At 41.7% G+C, this 15,462-nt stretch overlaps 1 protein-coding gene across 2 annotated transcripts in view; it reads left to right on the top strand.

Moving 5' to 3' along the window:
* Positions 1–15,462, top strand: part of LOC133576504 (coiled-coil domain-containing protein 85C-B-like) — an 87,399-nt gene that overhangs the window by 43,885 nt on the left and 28,052 nt on the right. For both annotated transcript variants that reach the window (XM_061929786.1, XM_061929787.1), the window contains exon 2: positions 8,669–8,748. In XM_061929786.1, the coding sequence (XP_061785770.1) occupies positions 8,669–8,748 (80 nt within the window). The remainder of the gene's footprint in view (positions 1–8,668; positions 8,749–15,462) is intronic.

Consider the following 15,462-nt stretch of genomic DNA (forward strand, 5'->3'; position numbering starts at 1 on the left):
TATTTGTGGCGGCTTGCTACGAATACATTTGGAGCATCACAAATAGATTTAGCGCTCATAAAGACATTGTAACTAACGGACCTGGTCTGCCAGAGAATAAGAAGATGGAGATCGATGTTAACCTGACTCTCGCCAGATACTTGTAGTTCGCTGAGCTCCACACAAGGATCTGGGCTCGAGGGCATTGCAAACTCCTTCAAGATAGCAACAAATAATGAACCAATCAGGATCGCTGGGCGGGATTTCATAGATGTGACGTAGCGCCAAAGCGACTGTTTGATTCAAACAACAATGGCGGCACGCAGCGAGGAGTCGTGTGCTGACATTGATTCTGCTATTGCAACTGTTTTGCGACATCGATCGTCTACTGACATTGCTGCGTTGTTTCAGTAAAAGTTCTCTAACTTTTCGCTCTGTCGTTATCCAATATGTCGGCTGTTCTGTTTTGGATTTCCCAGCGTCGCTCTCTGATTTCGACGTGAGTGGTTGAAGTAGCACGTCATTCAATATAACGGACAAGTGGTTTATCCAATCACATACAATGATTTTTTTTCAAAGCCCCGCCTTTTGAAATACATCTCCTATTGTGAACTCCCAGATCCTTGTGTGGAGCTCAGCGAACTACAAGGATCTGGCGAGAGTCAGGTTAGATCGATGTTGCCAACTTAGCGAATGTGTCGCTACATTCAGTGAGATGATAAAATAATCAACTTAATGTTATCGACTGATATGACCATGTAAAAAATTTTTGAATTTTCGCAATGTGGGGACACTAGTTAGTTTATGATTTTTTTATGAATATGATATGCATTTAATGTCTTTATAAACCCACTCCACACAATTTTCACATACTTATAAACACTTCCTATGCTCTTTAAGCACTTTTGTACAGTCTAGAACAGCAATGCACTAAGACCACAGTAAGTGAACCACGAAGTGGCGAAGGAACACTACCTTGTTTCCGTACGCACCACTTTTCGTAAGATTCGTAGTTTGGCGAAAATGTTTGCCATGTTTCGCTCCATTTTTATATACCATCTTAGTTATTGTATGGCCAAATATTGTGTGCAACAAACTAGTCCACCCACCAACAATCCTTGGAATGGAGTGGTCAAATTAAAATCTAATTAAATGCCGTCATGAAGTACGTCGAATGTCTGTTTCCTCTCCCTTTTTAGCTCTCTGCTCATCGCCGTTTTTTGCCAACAAATCTTTAATAAAGTTAAAAGCAATGTTACATGTTCATTCCTCATTTTTATGTATTTCACATTGTTTTCTGCATGTAAAACTATAATTATTCTATATATATATTGTATGTCTATTCATTGGATTTCCATTGTTTCTTACGCAAAGGTTTTCGTACTATTGGGTCTTTATTGCAACTTTTGGAACGAAAACCGAGGTAGCACCGTATTTAGTAGTGATGTGAATCTTACAACAATTCATTTTCATTCCAATTCTTGGGGTGATGATTCAATTCAGAATCGATTCTCGATTAAAAATAAATATATTTTCTATATTAATTATAATAAAACCTTTTCAAAACCGGTTGCAAAAGCTCCTCATTTAGCTGCTGATGAATGACGTATACTCACAGCAAGTACGGTAAGTGCAGAGACGGCTAAAATAAATCTTTTAATAAATTATTAAAAAAATCTTGGATTGGTTCAAAATCATAATAAGACTCATGTTTCGGATGTAAATGGACATTTTCTGGCTTCCTCATAAACTTGTCCAAAACCACAATTAAGAACATTATGACTAAATTCCAGTTACAATGCGTATATTCTTTAAGGATTCATTGTGGATCCAAACGGTAATGTTGGAGCTGATCCAACAGCGGCCTGTAATTGATTGACATTGATGACATTTAAAAGGCACCACCTTTTTGTTGGACACCATTGATTACAATCGGTGCTTGGCTGAGACGCACACTCCAAATTCCATTTCTGTAACATCCCTTAAGCCAGAGGTGTCCAAAATACATACAGAAAAAGTTCTGAATGCGGGTGCTAATATTTGTAAACTTGCTGAGCAAATATTGACATCTTAGCTTTGTGTTGTAGGTCACAAAGTAAACTAGTGATATACAGGTAAAAGCCAGTAAATTAGAATATTTTGAAAAACTTGATTTATTTCAGTAATTGCATTCAAAAGGTGTAACTTGTACATTATATTTATTCATTGCACACAGACCGATGCATTCAAATGTTTATTTCATTTAATTTTGATGATTTGAAGTGGCAACAAATGAAAATCCAAAATTCCGTGTGTCACAAAATTAGAATATTGTGTAAGGGTTAAATTTTGAAGACACCTGGTGCCACAAATTAATCAGCTGATTAACTCAAAACACCTGCAAAGGGCTTTAAATGGTCTCTCAGTCCAGTTCTGAAGCCTACACAAACATGGGGAAGACTTCAGATTTGACAGCTGTCCAAAAGGCAACCATCGACACATTGCACAAGGAGGGAAAGACACAAAAGGTTATTGCTGAAGAGGCTGGCTGTTCTCAGAGCTCTGTGTCCAAACACATTAATGGAGAGGCAAAGGGAAGGAAAAACTGTGGTCAGAAAAAGTGTACAAGCGATAGGGATCACCGCGCCCTGGTCAAGATTGTGAAAAAAAACCCATTCAAAAATGTGGGGGAGATTCAGAAGGAGTGGACTGCTGCTGGAGTCAGTGCTTCAAGATCCACCACCAAGAGACGCTTGAAAGACATGGGTTTCAACTGCCGCATACCTCGTGTCAAGCCACTGTTGACCAAGAAACAGCGCGAAAAGGGTCTCACCTGGGCTAAGGAAAAAAAGAGCTGGACTGCTGCTGAGTGGTCCAAAGTCATGTTTTCTGACGAAAGCAAATTTTGCATTTCCTTTGGAAATCGAGGTCCCAGAGTCTGGAGGAAGACAGGAGAGGCACAGGATCCACGTTGCCTGAAGTCTAGTGTAAAGTTTCCACCATCAGTGATGGTTTGGGGTGCCATGTCATCTGCTGGTGTCGGTCCACTCTGTTTCCTGAGATCCAGGGTCAACGCAGCCGTCTACCAGCAAGTTTTAGAGCACTTCATGCTTCCTGCTGCTGACCTGCTCTATGGAGATGGAGATTTCAAGTTCCAACAGGACTTGGCGCCTGCACACAGCGCAAAATCTACCCGTGCCTGGTTTACGGACCATTGTATTTCTGTTCTAAATTGGCCCGCCAACTCCCCTGACCTTAGCCCCATAGAAAATCTGTGGGGTATTGTGAAAAGGAAGATGCAGAATGCCAGACCCAAAAACGCAGAAGAGTTGAAGGCCACTATCAGAGCAACCTGGGCTCTCATAACACCTGAGCAGTGCCAGAAACTCATCGACTCCATGCCACGCCGCATTAACGCAGTAATTGAGGCAAAAGGAGCTCCAACCAAGTATTGAGTATTGTACATGCTCATATTTTTCATTTTCATACTTTTCAGTTGGCCAACATTTCTAAAAATCCCTTTTTTGTATTAGCCTTAAGTAATATTCTAATTTTGTGACACACGGAATTTTGGATTTTCATTTGTTGCCACTTCAAATCATCAAAATTAAATGAAATAAACATTTGAATGCATCAGTCTGTGTGCAATGAATAAATATAATGTACAAGTTACACCTTTTGAATGCAATTACTGAAATAAATCAAGTTTTTCAAAATATTCTAATTTACTGGCTTTTACCTGTATGTAATCCAACCCCATTGAGATATTTGATTTCTTCTTACAGTTTAGGGCAAAGGGATGTAGCTCACTCGAAAAAATGACCAAATCTTACAAGAAATGTGTACAAATGTTCATTATGACAGATACCATCAAAGACCATGTACAGAAAGACACATAGATAGTTGGCCATTTGGGTTTTCAGGTCATGTTTTGAGGGGAATTCGGCTGGTTTTATCTTTTCTTTGTTGTTTCTGTAATGTTCTAACCCGTGACATGTTGGTTTTGTCGGTAGAATTGGTTTTGGACCCCAAAAAAAACAGCTAACCGCAAATGGCCCCCCGGGCCACGATTTGGACACCCCTGCCCTAAGGGATTGCAGAAGACGGGCAAACATTATCCCCCACAGTCATGTCGGAGTGAGGGCCAGATGGTAGAGAGAAGATTCAACTTGGAAAACAAAAAAAACAAACAATTATTTAATCAAGCAATCAATGAATCAATCAAAGCTTGATTTTAGGAAGCTTTTGCAGTTTCCAAGTAGTTAAATCTTGGGAACTGCTGCGCCTGCATGTAATTAAATAATGGACAAATCCCCAAGCCATCATTATTTAAAGCGTCAAATTTATCAGTAAGTCCACCAAACAACGAACCACATCATTCATTAGTTCAACAGCATTTAAGATGACGTCTCAGACAACAAGTAGCTAATTTAATCCAAGCAAGGTCATAGTGGAACGTTAGTGACAGGAAGCTAGTCCAGCGTAGTTAACGTAAGTGTGGCTCCTGGAAGTGGGTCACAGTGGGGTTGACGTGATACAAAGTGGCACGCGCAGGGGGAGGCGGGTGGACGGCTAGTATAGCCGTCCACGTCACTCGTAAGGTCCTACGCACAAATAAGGATGTATCAGCTCCATTGACGTTGTAAACAACACCATTGGTGAAGGAATCAGTGGCGTGCCAACATGGATGTTTCTCCCCGCCGGCCCATGCCGAGCTTTCTCCTCAAGTTATCTGCTCCGCGAATCTCATTTAGCTCATGCATAAGTAATAACAGCCTTTCCCTGGGCGCTTGTTGTGTATCAAGCAGTGTATACCGAGCGCAGTCCTGCAGGCTAATTAGTTTATTTTAGCTCTTTCTGGAGCCGGAGGGACGGCAGGATAAAAGGATGGAGGAGAAGCAGGGGAGGCTTTAATTGCCTGACCCTCACCTCCCGCCCCTCCCCTGCGGATCAGGGTGTTAAAGGGGCTGCTGGGTTCTACTGTGCGTGCAAGTGGATGTTCCCATGACAGATTAGCACCAGGACCACTCAGTCATGGCATGTGATGCTGAAATGATGCAGTGTGAGGTTTAAACGTACCCCCACAAAGCCGCTAGTAGCTCAAGCTTCTCCTCCAGGCTTAGACGCAGTTGCTGCTTTTTTGTCTCAGTGCCAACGCTAAAGAAATATAAATATGTAATATGTAAATATTACGTATACATTTTATATTGCTACTACGGTACATTTTTAGTCTATTTTATGCCTGCATTGTCCTTTCCATCTTTACACTTTCCATCCTTTGTAACTTGTTTTTGATTGATTGAGACTTTTATTAGTAGGTTGCACAGTGAAGTACATATTCCGTACAATTGACCACTAAATGGTAACACCCGAATAAGTTTTTCAACTTGTTTAAGTCGCGGTCCACTTAAATTGATTCATGATACAGATATATACTATCAGATATATACTATCATCATAATACAGTCATCACACAAGATAATCATCAGGGTATATACATTGAATTATTTACATTATTTACAATCTGGGGTGTGGAGGGGGGTGGGGGTGGGGGGGGGGTTAGGTTTGGTTGTTATCATCACTTCAGTCATCAACAATTGAGAACAGAGAAATGGACATTGAAACAGTGTAGTGTAGGTCTGACTTGGTAGGATATGTACAGCAAGTAGTAGTAGGTGAGAGAGAGAGAGCGAGAGAGAGAGAGAGAGAGAGAGAGAGAGAGATCTACATTTGATTATTAACAATCCAGGGAGGGTGTTAGTTTAGGCTTGAAGTTGCCTGGAGGTGTACTTTTATTGCGGTTTTGAAGGAGGATAGAGATGCCCTTTCTTTTACACCTGTTGGGAGCGCATTCCACATTGATGTGGCATAGAAAGAGAATGAGTTAAGACCTTTGTTAGTTCGGAATCTGGGTTTAACGTGGTTAGTGGAGCTCCCCCTGGTGTTGTGCTTATGGCGGTCATTTACGTTAAGGAAGTAGTTTGACATGTACTTCTGAGCTACTGTGTGGAACAATTTCCCTTGTGGATCATTAAAGATTGTCTAAGTCTAAGTTTTCACAGTAGTACCCTTTATTCGGGTAATCTAAATCTAGTTCAAGTTCGGGATTAGTTTGGTGAGGGGTAAACTCGGCAATCGAACTCCGATGCAGAACAAATGGACTAGTTCGACACTGGTTGGTTATGGTGAGAAAACAAACCTCAATCCGAATGAATCAGGTTTAACCCTGAACTAAATCAAAAGTGATGGGACAAACAAGTGAAGTACTGTAGATAACTTTATAATAAAACTAAAATAAATAAAACTAGTCACATTTACAGTACATGGCTACAGCATGGTAGAAGTGTGAAATCCAAACTGTTTCCTGTTTCGCATTAATTTCCATTTTTGTGTCAATTGTCACATTTCCTTCATATGATTAACTACAGTGGACCTCGATTTACGAACTTAATTGGTTCTTTACCTGGGTTCGTCAATTGAAAAGTTTGGATAGTGAAGCACATGTCTCCATAAAAAACAATGTCGATATGAATAATGGGTTCCAGCCTCGACAAAAGTCAATATTTTAGTGAAGGTTTGTACACGTTGAACACACAGTACTATATCAAACAAACATAACAAGGGCTGATGAATCAACTTTCTCTTTGTTAACAAGCCAAAACAACAACAAGCTGTTGTCCTGTGTGTGACTCTGTCAACACGCGCACACACACAGAAGTCACTTTAGTGCCCTCACAAATTATTAGAAATCACAACAATCCTTAACTTTAACAACCATATTGCTACAATAACAAACACTATAAAAAGTCAAATCCACTTACAATAACATCAACAAAGAACTGACGAGAAAGGAGGGAGTGTAGAGAGGGATCAGTAGAGAAGAGCCATGTATGCGTGTGTTTGTGCTTTGAAAAAGGCGCCGCTGAACGAGAGGTAGCTGTTTTTCTCGGCTGTGAAATAAGTTTGATTCCGCTTCTTTTTCCAGAGAAGTACGGTCTCATCACAATTAAAACTTGTAGTGGTACGAAGCCTGCTTCGTTGATTCTTCTGTACTTATAAGTGCCATTAATGTACTCCTCCTCCTTTTCCATTTTTTAAGGACCGATTCAGGCACAGCTAAAGCAAAGGCATCATTTTTTAGGCTCTGATTTGGTACTAGTATTGGTAAAAATGTAGACGATAGCCATCTCTAGTGCCAGCACTTTGAAAAGGCAGGCAAGCAACACTATTGAACACTATTGAACTTGTAGCAAAGTGAAATGATGGTGGCTGTGTGGGCTCTACCTTCTCTTCCCTTTAAGTGATGTTAAATATTCATTGACGTGTATTTTGCATTGCTTTCTGCGTGTAAAATTACAATTATTCACTATAAAATGTATTTTATGTTAATGTTTTTAGGTGTCTTGAAGGGATTAATTTGGTTATTTATTATAGGAAAATGTGCTTGTTTCCATACGATTCGGTTTTCATTTGGCCTTTTGGAACAGATTAGTAACAAACACCCAGGTACCAGTGTCGTTAAAATAAGGCTGGTGAAGAACTAGTCTGGAGTTTTGCTTGTGATATATGCGAGACACAAACAAGCAAACATACACATTTGTCTGTGTCTGTCTTTGTTGTTCCCTTGTGGGAACGAGGGACGAAGGCTGAATAACCTTCACCCTAATCGGCTTGAGATCTGGACCTGGGTCAGGCCAGCAGCAGATGAGTCCAGATTAGAGGGTCACAAGGCAGAACCGGGAGATTAGCAGCTTGAGCGTTCTCTTGCTGTTGTCCAAGCACTCCACTGTGGGCTCTGATCCAAGTGTTTATAGTCTTTGCTATTAATGTGTCAACAACGCAGAGCTCTTCATCAATGAAAGAAACAACAAGGTCAAATCTTCATTGTTTGTTTGTGAAAGACGTTTTGGATCATTTTATGCTACTCATTTTGTGTAAAGGCCCTTTTCTGTGGTCGGTGACCATATGTTTTGTGTCTTTGACGAGATGAAAACCATCAACGTGATGCCAAAACTTGTGACTTTAAGACAAACCAGCATCTTCTGCGGTAGACGTTTATTCTTGCACTATGTTTTTGGTCAGAGTTATACATTTTGGGGAAAATATAGCTCTGTTATGCAAAAGTAAATGTCCACTGCAGAAGGCACTGGTTCTCAACAGGATGTACACAACAGTCTTGTCTCCCCCCTCCTTTATTCCCAAATGTACACTTGGCAAACAAAACAAAAACTTCCCGCTGACTGTGGCTTTGATCACGCTGTAAATTAAACAATTCTTTTTGGATAACACACCACCTATTGAGATGCCGCCACTGCACCTCCTCTTCTGTCCCCGGTTTGAACCTGCTACCATCCGCAGCTTTATTGCTGCTGCCACCAGCAGCGGCTGTGACGTGACGAATCTCCTACACTCGTTTGCCAAACATGTGGTGAGGAAGTGTGAATTGAGGTCGAAAGTGAGGTTAGATGCGGTTATTAAGGGTAGGAATGTTCACTGTTTGACCTCTGCTCTCCTTTAGCAGCTGTTTTTTTAACCTCTCTTGTAGTTTTAAAGAATATTTCACTTTTTAATACATGAATGCAGCACACTTCTTCCTTCACAGAAAACCTTTTTGAACTCTGCATGGTCGTCTCGCGCTGGCTGCCAGATCGTTCTCTGTCTTCAGTTCTTTGAAATGCTAATAGAGTCTCCTCCTTCTTTTCTTCTTCAGATTCCTCCTCCAACTACATCAGACAGCTGGAGACGAAAGTGCGAATCCTTGAGGACGACAACAGCAAGCTTCTGTCACAGGTGAGGTTGCACACGTCAAAGCGCTTTTGTGAGGACCCTGCCTGGTCCAACACGAGGAATCATGCATCAGTCATCCCAAGTCAGGATGAACTAGTTACGGCATTTAAATACACATTAGTACCTTGGTTTTCATACGCTCCACTTTTCTTATGATTCGGGTTTTGACGAAAACGTTCTGCCAAATTTTTCCCCGGCTTTCCTATACTACACATCTCTGTTATCGTTGGTCAAAAATTGCGCGTAGCAAACAAGTTTGTTTTCCGAGTGCCCAAACAAAGAATCCCTAGTCATTGGTGACTCTGCTTGCACGATATCAACAATATTATATATAAATTATACACATTTTGCCGACGATAGTTTTTAATACTACATTCTAGCTGTGTCTGCAAATTTGACAGAAACAAGCGAACAAAAACGTCCTCAACGCAATGTAACATTCTAGCTAGTGGCTAACTTGCCTCCACGATGCAAAGCCACTTTGGAGTCAGTAATCGGTGTTTCCATGGCAGAAAATAAAGTATATTTCTTACAAGTATCATTATCACTTGAGGACGAGGAATAGCTGAATATGCTTAACTACACACTGTACAGCGCTGCCAAGCCTCACGCTTTGAGCGTGATAGTCAAGCAGATTAACACATTCTCCCGCCACACTTGACATTTCTCACGCTTATATTTCCTCATTCACTACTCTATTTATATTCTTCATAATATGAAACATTTTTCTTTAATATTTGTCGTATTTTGAGTAACTGATTGATTGACCAAAATAACCTATCCCAGACCAATCCATAATTTATTGTGCCTAAATCTAGCCAACCACGGTAGGCACCACAGAATGTAAACCAATCAGAAGCAACATAAGGCGCGTCTTGGTGTCTCTATCTTTCACACACGTCAGCGCAGTGTTTTCATCTTGGCGACTTTCTCACTAAATCTAGTATCTTTCCGACTCCTCTTAGTGACTTTCTTTCCCAAAAGCGACTAGTAAGAAATCTGAAAGCACGTAACACTCTGTCCTCAACGTACAAGGAGCAGCTGAGCCTTTCCTCACAGGCGGTCCCCTGTCTACTGAAAGCTTGTTCTAAAAACACATGTTGTTGTACTTTTAAGTCCAATGACAGTTCCATTCCATTCAGAGCAGAGAGGAGACACACACCACTGTTTTTGCCTTGGTTTACTATGTGAGAATAATGTAAATGTTTCATCACTGTCATTCTGCAAATAAAAACAAACCTATCGTTCATGTTAATGAGCCAGTCAATAGATTTGGTTCTAGAGGTGGGGTAAATAATCGATTTTTATATGCATCGCTATTCGGACATGGACGATTATAAAATCGATTGGTAAACTTCGATAATCAATTAATTTATTGTAAATAAAGTAATGCAGACAGTTATAAAATGTGTTTTGACTGCAGCGAGCCACCTCCCTGAGAGATCCGACCAGCTCCTTTATTATAAGGCACTTATGATCCAGTTTTGCACACGTTTCCATTAATTTAATAAATGTGATGGAAATTTCTTATTAAAAATACACTGTTTTTAAAAGTTGCAAGTGATAAACGCTTATTTAGTGAAACAAAAAGAAATGTAAAACTGCATGAATATACATAAATTAAAGATGCATCAATAATCAATTTTTTATTCAATCGTAGCTACTGAATCGTAATCCAATCGTGAGGTGGCCAAAGATTCCCACCTGTATTTGATTCATTTGTGAATTTCACAACCCTTCAGTCTTTTAATCAAATTTGAAACTAACATTTAACGACATAGAACAAAGAATCAACTAAGAATCAACGAAGAATCAACAGAAGAAAATTACTTTAGAATTGTAATCATAATTCACTTTTTATGTCTCCCGCTACGTTATTCCTCTTTCCTACAGTGTCCATTGTAATAATTATGCAAATGAGCCAATGAAGTCATCTATCAACTTCTAGCAACTTTTATGACGGTCAATAGCTACTTTCCTTACTGAGGAGTTGGCAACACTGGAAGACCAAAAGAGATCAGAAGAGATTGAGGACAGTAAGGACGGAGATGTAGAAGAGATACAAATTGAGAACACAGAGACAGAGGATGAGACAGAGGAGCCAGCAGAGAAAACAGTGGAGATGATTTTCATTTCTAATTTCTGGTTAATTAAGACTAGCATTAGGAGGCCACAGTACAGGCAAACCTGTTGGCGGTGAGGACATCAGTCTTAACTGCGCTAATATTGGGCATCAATCCAAGTAGCTGTGTGCGTGTCTACGTATCTACATGTGCACAGCAGGGGAGATGGTTAACTTATGAGAGTAGCACACAGTATGTGTGTTTGCCAGAATGGCAACGTGTTGACTGCGTGACGTCAGTGAGTGAGTGGGCGAGTAAAGAAAGAGCGGCAGGACAGGTGTAACAACTACATTATACCTGTCACTATTTAAACTCCTTCTGCAGATATGATATTATTTAAATGTTTACCTAAGTTTGAAGCAAAGGTGGTAATACTAATCGCCATGTTTGGCGAGGCCTGTCTTAAAGCAGCTGTTGTGAGAGTAGCGTATGTGTGTGTGTTCCTTTAAGAATGGCAGTATGTGGGGTGAGGGACGTGAGTAAGTGAGTGGGCAAGTAAGGAGAGGTAGCGGTAGCATGTGCAGGAGTGTTAATAGCATGGTGGATGTCCGGGTGTGCCCTGTGGAAATTATAAATAAAGTGACCAAGTTGTAACTAATCGACGGCCTCGTCATTCCGACCAAAAAGCTGAGCTTTTCGGACCCATTGGGTAAAGAGAAGCGTGTTACCCCTGACAAAACATCGGCCATGGAGGGAACGTCTCCCCTGCACTCCTCGACCATGGTCTGGGGGCCGACAAGCAGGAAAGGTGTAAAGCAACACTAGCTGAACGGCACCTGTCTGTTTAAAGGGTCACCTTTATTGGTAGTTTTGAAGCCCAAATACCTCCATATTGTGCTTCATGCACCCCTTTTATTAACCAGTAGAATTGTCGTTTTTTGCCATTCTTCCCCACCACGATCTTATTGCTTGTATGCACTTTGTGTGTGCATTTTGACACACTCAACATCATGCGTCTCGGCTCTGTAGTCACTATCATTCAGATTAAAGGATGGTACCGGCATTTTTCAAAGGTGTTATAGTACCGATTTCAATTGATTAGTATTGTGATACTTTATCAGTACCGATATACTGTACAACCCTAATATGTATGTATATATGTATGTATATATATATATATATATATATATATATATATATATATATATATATATATATATATATATATATATATATATATATATATATATATATATATATATATATATATATATATTAAGGCTGCAGCTAACGATTATTTTTCTATCGATTAATCTATAGATTATTTTTTCGGTTAATCTATAGATTATTTTTTTCGATTAATCTATAGATTATTTTTCCTTTTACCGATTATTTTTTTTAATTTAAAATAAAGATGAAAAAATAAATGTAGGCCAGTTTTTTCAAAAGGCATGGCTTTTATTTACAAAAAAAAAAAAGTATGGCCACTCAGTCAACATTGACAACAACATGACAAAATATTCTGTAACAATGTAAACATTTAAAACTTTTAACATTTAACAAAATTAAAAGTAGCTTATTTGCTTTTTAATGTGCAAATATAAAAGTAAACACCCAGTGCAAATCTTAATATTCTGCAATAGTATAAGCATTTCAAAAGTAAAAGTATTGCTTATTTTGCTTTAAAATGTGCAAAAATAAAGATAAACATCCAATACAAAAAAGTGCAAAACGAAAATAATCTGTAACAATGTAAACATTTCAACAAAAGTAAAAGTATTGCTTATTTGCTAAAATGTGCAAAAATAAAGATAAACATCCAATACAAAAAAGTGCAAAACAAAATATTCTGTAACAACAGTGTAAACATTTCAACAAAAGTAAAAGTATTGCTTATTTTGCTTAATAACACAACAATGATAGTATGATTAAAGTGAAAGTTAATTGTTCGTTTGTACATAGTATATGTAACCGTTAATGTTGTAAAAGGTATTTGCACAACTAATTAACGTTAGCGTTTGTGACACGTCTTGTGCCGTGGGGTTCTTTCAGGACCAACAGACTGAACGCCAGACGGCTTTGCCAGGTTTACAATCTTCTAATTTTACACAAAGTATTTTCTCTTCCAACTCTTTTCTCTTTCTTTCCTCGCTTTTCAGCTCCTCTTCCTCGCTCGCTCGTCGTCCTCTGTCTCTGTCTCTCCTCCTCTCTCGCTCCACGTCAGCTTCACTCTGGCTCCTTCCAGTCTCTCTTCCCTCTCTCTCTGCTGCTCCCCTTTTCTTCAGCGAGAGGAGATTGGATGATCGTGCCCAGGTGCGCGGATTGCGCACCTGGGCACGATTGCGGCGTCGCTCCCGGCGCGCCCCACCTCGCCGCTCGCTTGCCGGCCCCGCCTCTCCACAGCGTTAAAGAGGAGTGCGTCTTTGTAAACACTGAACAGGCACGCCAAACGCACCTCTCAGAGCGAAACAGTGCTTTAGTTTATGAATTTACAACGCAGATACAAATGACACATTCATGTTTTTGTGTAATGATGACAACGTATACTCACGCGGACGATTGACTAGTTGATGGTGATGGCAAGAACGCTGTCGGGTGTTTTCTTTTCAAATGTTCGTTCATAGCCGTTGTGCTGCTATGATAGGCCATTTCCGCTCGACACAGTGTGCATACAACAACATTATTAGGCCGTTTATTTAAATACTCCCACACTTTTGATGACTTTTGGCGTGCTTTTTTCCCCTCGCTCGCACCGTCTGCTTTGCGATCCGCCATGACAGTAGTGTGACGTAAATATGCGACGCATCGACGCACAAAAATGGCGTCGACGTATTTACGTAACCGATGACGTCGACTACGTCGACGCGTCGTTTCAGCCTTAATATATATATATATTTGTGTATATATATATGTATATATAAATACCTGTATCAACATGTCTTCCTATGAGGAAGCAGTGCCTGGGGACTCTGTGGTGGGCTCTCCTATTTATGGGGCTGAGGTTGCCGAGGTAGTTAAAAAGCTCCTCGGTGGCAAGGCCCCGGGGGTGGATGAGATCCGCCCGGAGTTCCTTAAGGCTCTGGATGCTGTGGGGCTGTCTTGGTTGACAAGACTCTGCAGCATCGCGTGGACATCGGGGGCGGTACCTCTGGATTGGCAGACCGAGGTGGTGGTTCCTCTCTTTAAGAAGGGGAACCGGAGGGTGTGTTCCAACTATCGTGGGATCACACTCCTCAGCCTTACCGGTAAGGTTGATTCAGGTGTACTGGAGAGGAGGCTACGCCGGATAGTCGAACCTCGGATTCAGGAGGAACAGTGTGGTTTTTGTCCTGGTCGTGGAACTGTGGACCAGCTCTATACTCTCGGCAGGGTCCTTGAGGGTGCATGGGAGTTTGCCCAACCAGTCTACATGTGCTTTGTGGACTTGGAGAAGTCATTCGACCGTGTCCCTCGGGAGGTCCTGTGGGGAGTGCTCAGAGAGTATGGGGTATCGGACTGTCTGATTGTGGCTGTCCGCTCCCTGTACGATCAGTGTCAGAGCTTGGTCCGCATTGCCGGCAGTAAGTCGGACACGTTTCCAGTGAGGGTTGGACTCCGCTAAGGCTGCCCTTTGTCACCGATTCTGTTCATAACGTTTATGGACAGAATTTCTAGGCACAGTCAAGGCGTTGAGGGGATCCGGTTTGGTGGCTGGAGGATTAGGTCTCTGCTTTTTGCAGATGTGGTCCTGATGGCTTCATCTGGCCAGGATCTTCAGCTCTCACTGGATCGGTTCGCAGTCGAGTGTGAAGCGACTGGGATGAGAATCAGCACCTCCAAGTCCGAGTCCTTGGTTCTCGCCCGGAAAAGGGTGGAGTGCCATCTCCCGTTTGGGGAGGAGACCCTGCCCCAAGTGGAGGAGTTCAAGTACCTAGGAGTCTTGTTCACGAGTGGGGGAAGAGTGGATCGTGAGATCGACAGGCGGATCGGTGCGGCATCTTCAGTAATGCGGACGCTGTATCGATCGGTTGTGGTGAAGAAGGAGCTGAGCCGGAAGGCAAAGTTCTCAATTTACCGGTTGATCTGCGTTCCCATTCTCACCTATGGTCATGAGCTTTGGGTTATGACCGAAAGGACAAGATCACGGGTACAGGCGGCCGAAATGAGTTTCCTCCGCCGGGTGGCGGGGCTCTCCCTTAGAGATAGGGTGAGAAGCTCTGCCATCCGGGAGGAGCTCAAAGTAAAGCCGCTGCTCCTCCACATCGAGAGGAGCCAGATGAGGTGGTTTGGGCATCTGGTCAGGATGCCACCCGAACGCCTCCCGAGAGAGGTGTTTAGGGCACGTCCGACCGGTAGGAGGCCACGGGGAAGACCCAGGACACGTTGGGAAAGACTATGTCTCCCGGTTGGCCTGGGAACGCCTCGGGATCCCCCGGAAAGAGCTGGACGAAGTGACTGGGGAGAGGGAAGTCTGGGCGTCCCTGCTTAGGCTGCTGCCCCCGCGACCCGACCTCGGATAAGCGGAGGAAGATGGATGGATGGATGGATGGATGGATGTGTATGTATTGCCTATTATTTGCGCACTGTTGACTAGCGTGCACTGAAAATTTGGCCGCCAATAAAATACTTTGCTCACCAAAACCGGATGTTGTGATGACATCTCCACTTCCACTGG

The sequence above is a fragment of the Nerophis lumbriciformis genome, linkage group LG34, assembly GCF_033978685.3.
Source record: "Nerophis lumbriciformis linkage group LG34, RoL_Nlum_v2.1, whole genome shotgun sequence".
NCBI lineage: Eukaryota > Metazoa > Chordata > Actinopteri > Syngnathiformes > Syngnathidae > Nerophis > Nerophis lumbriciformis.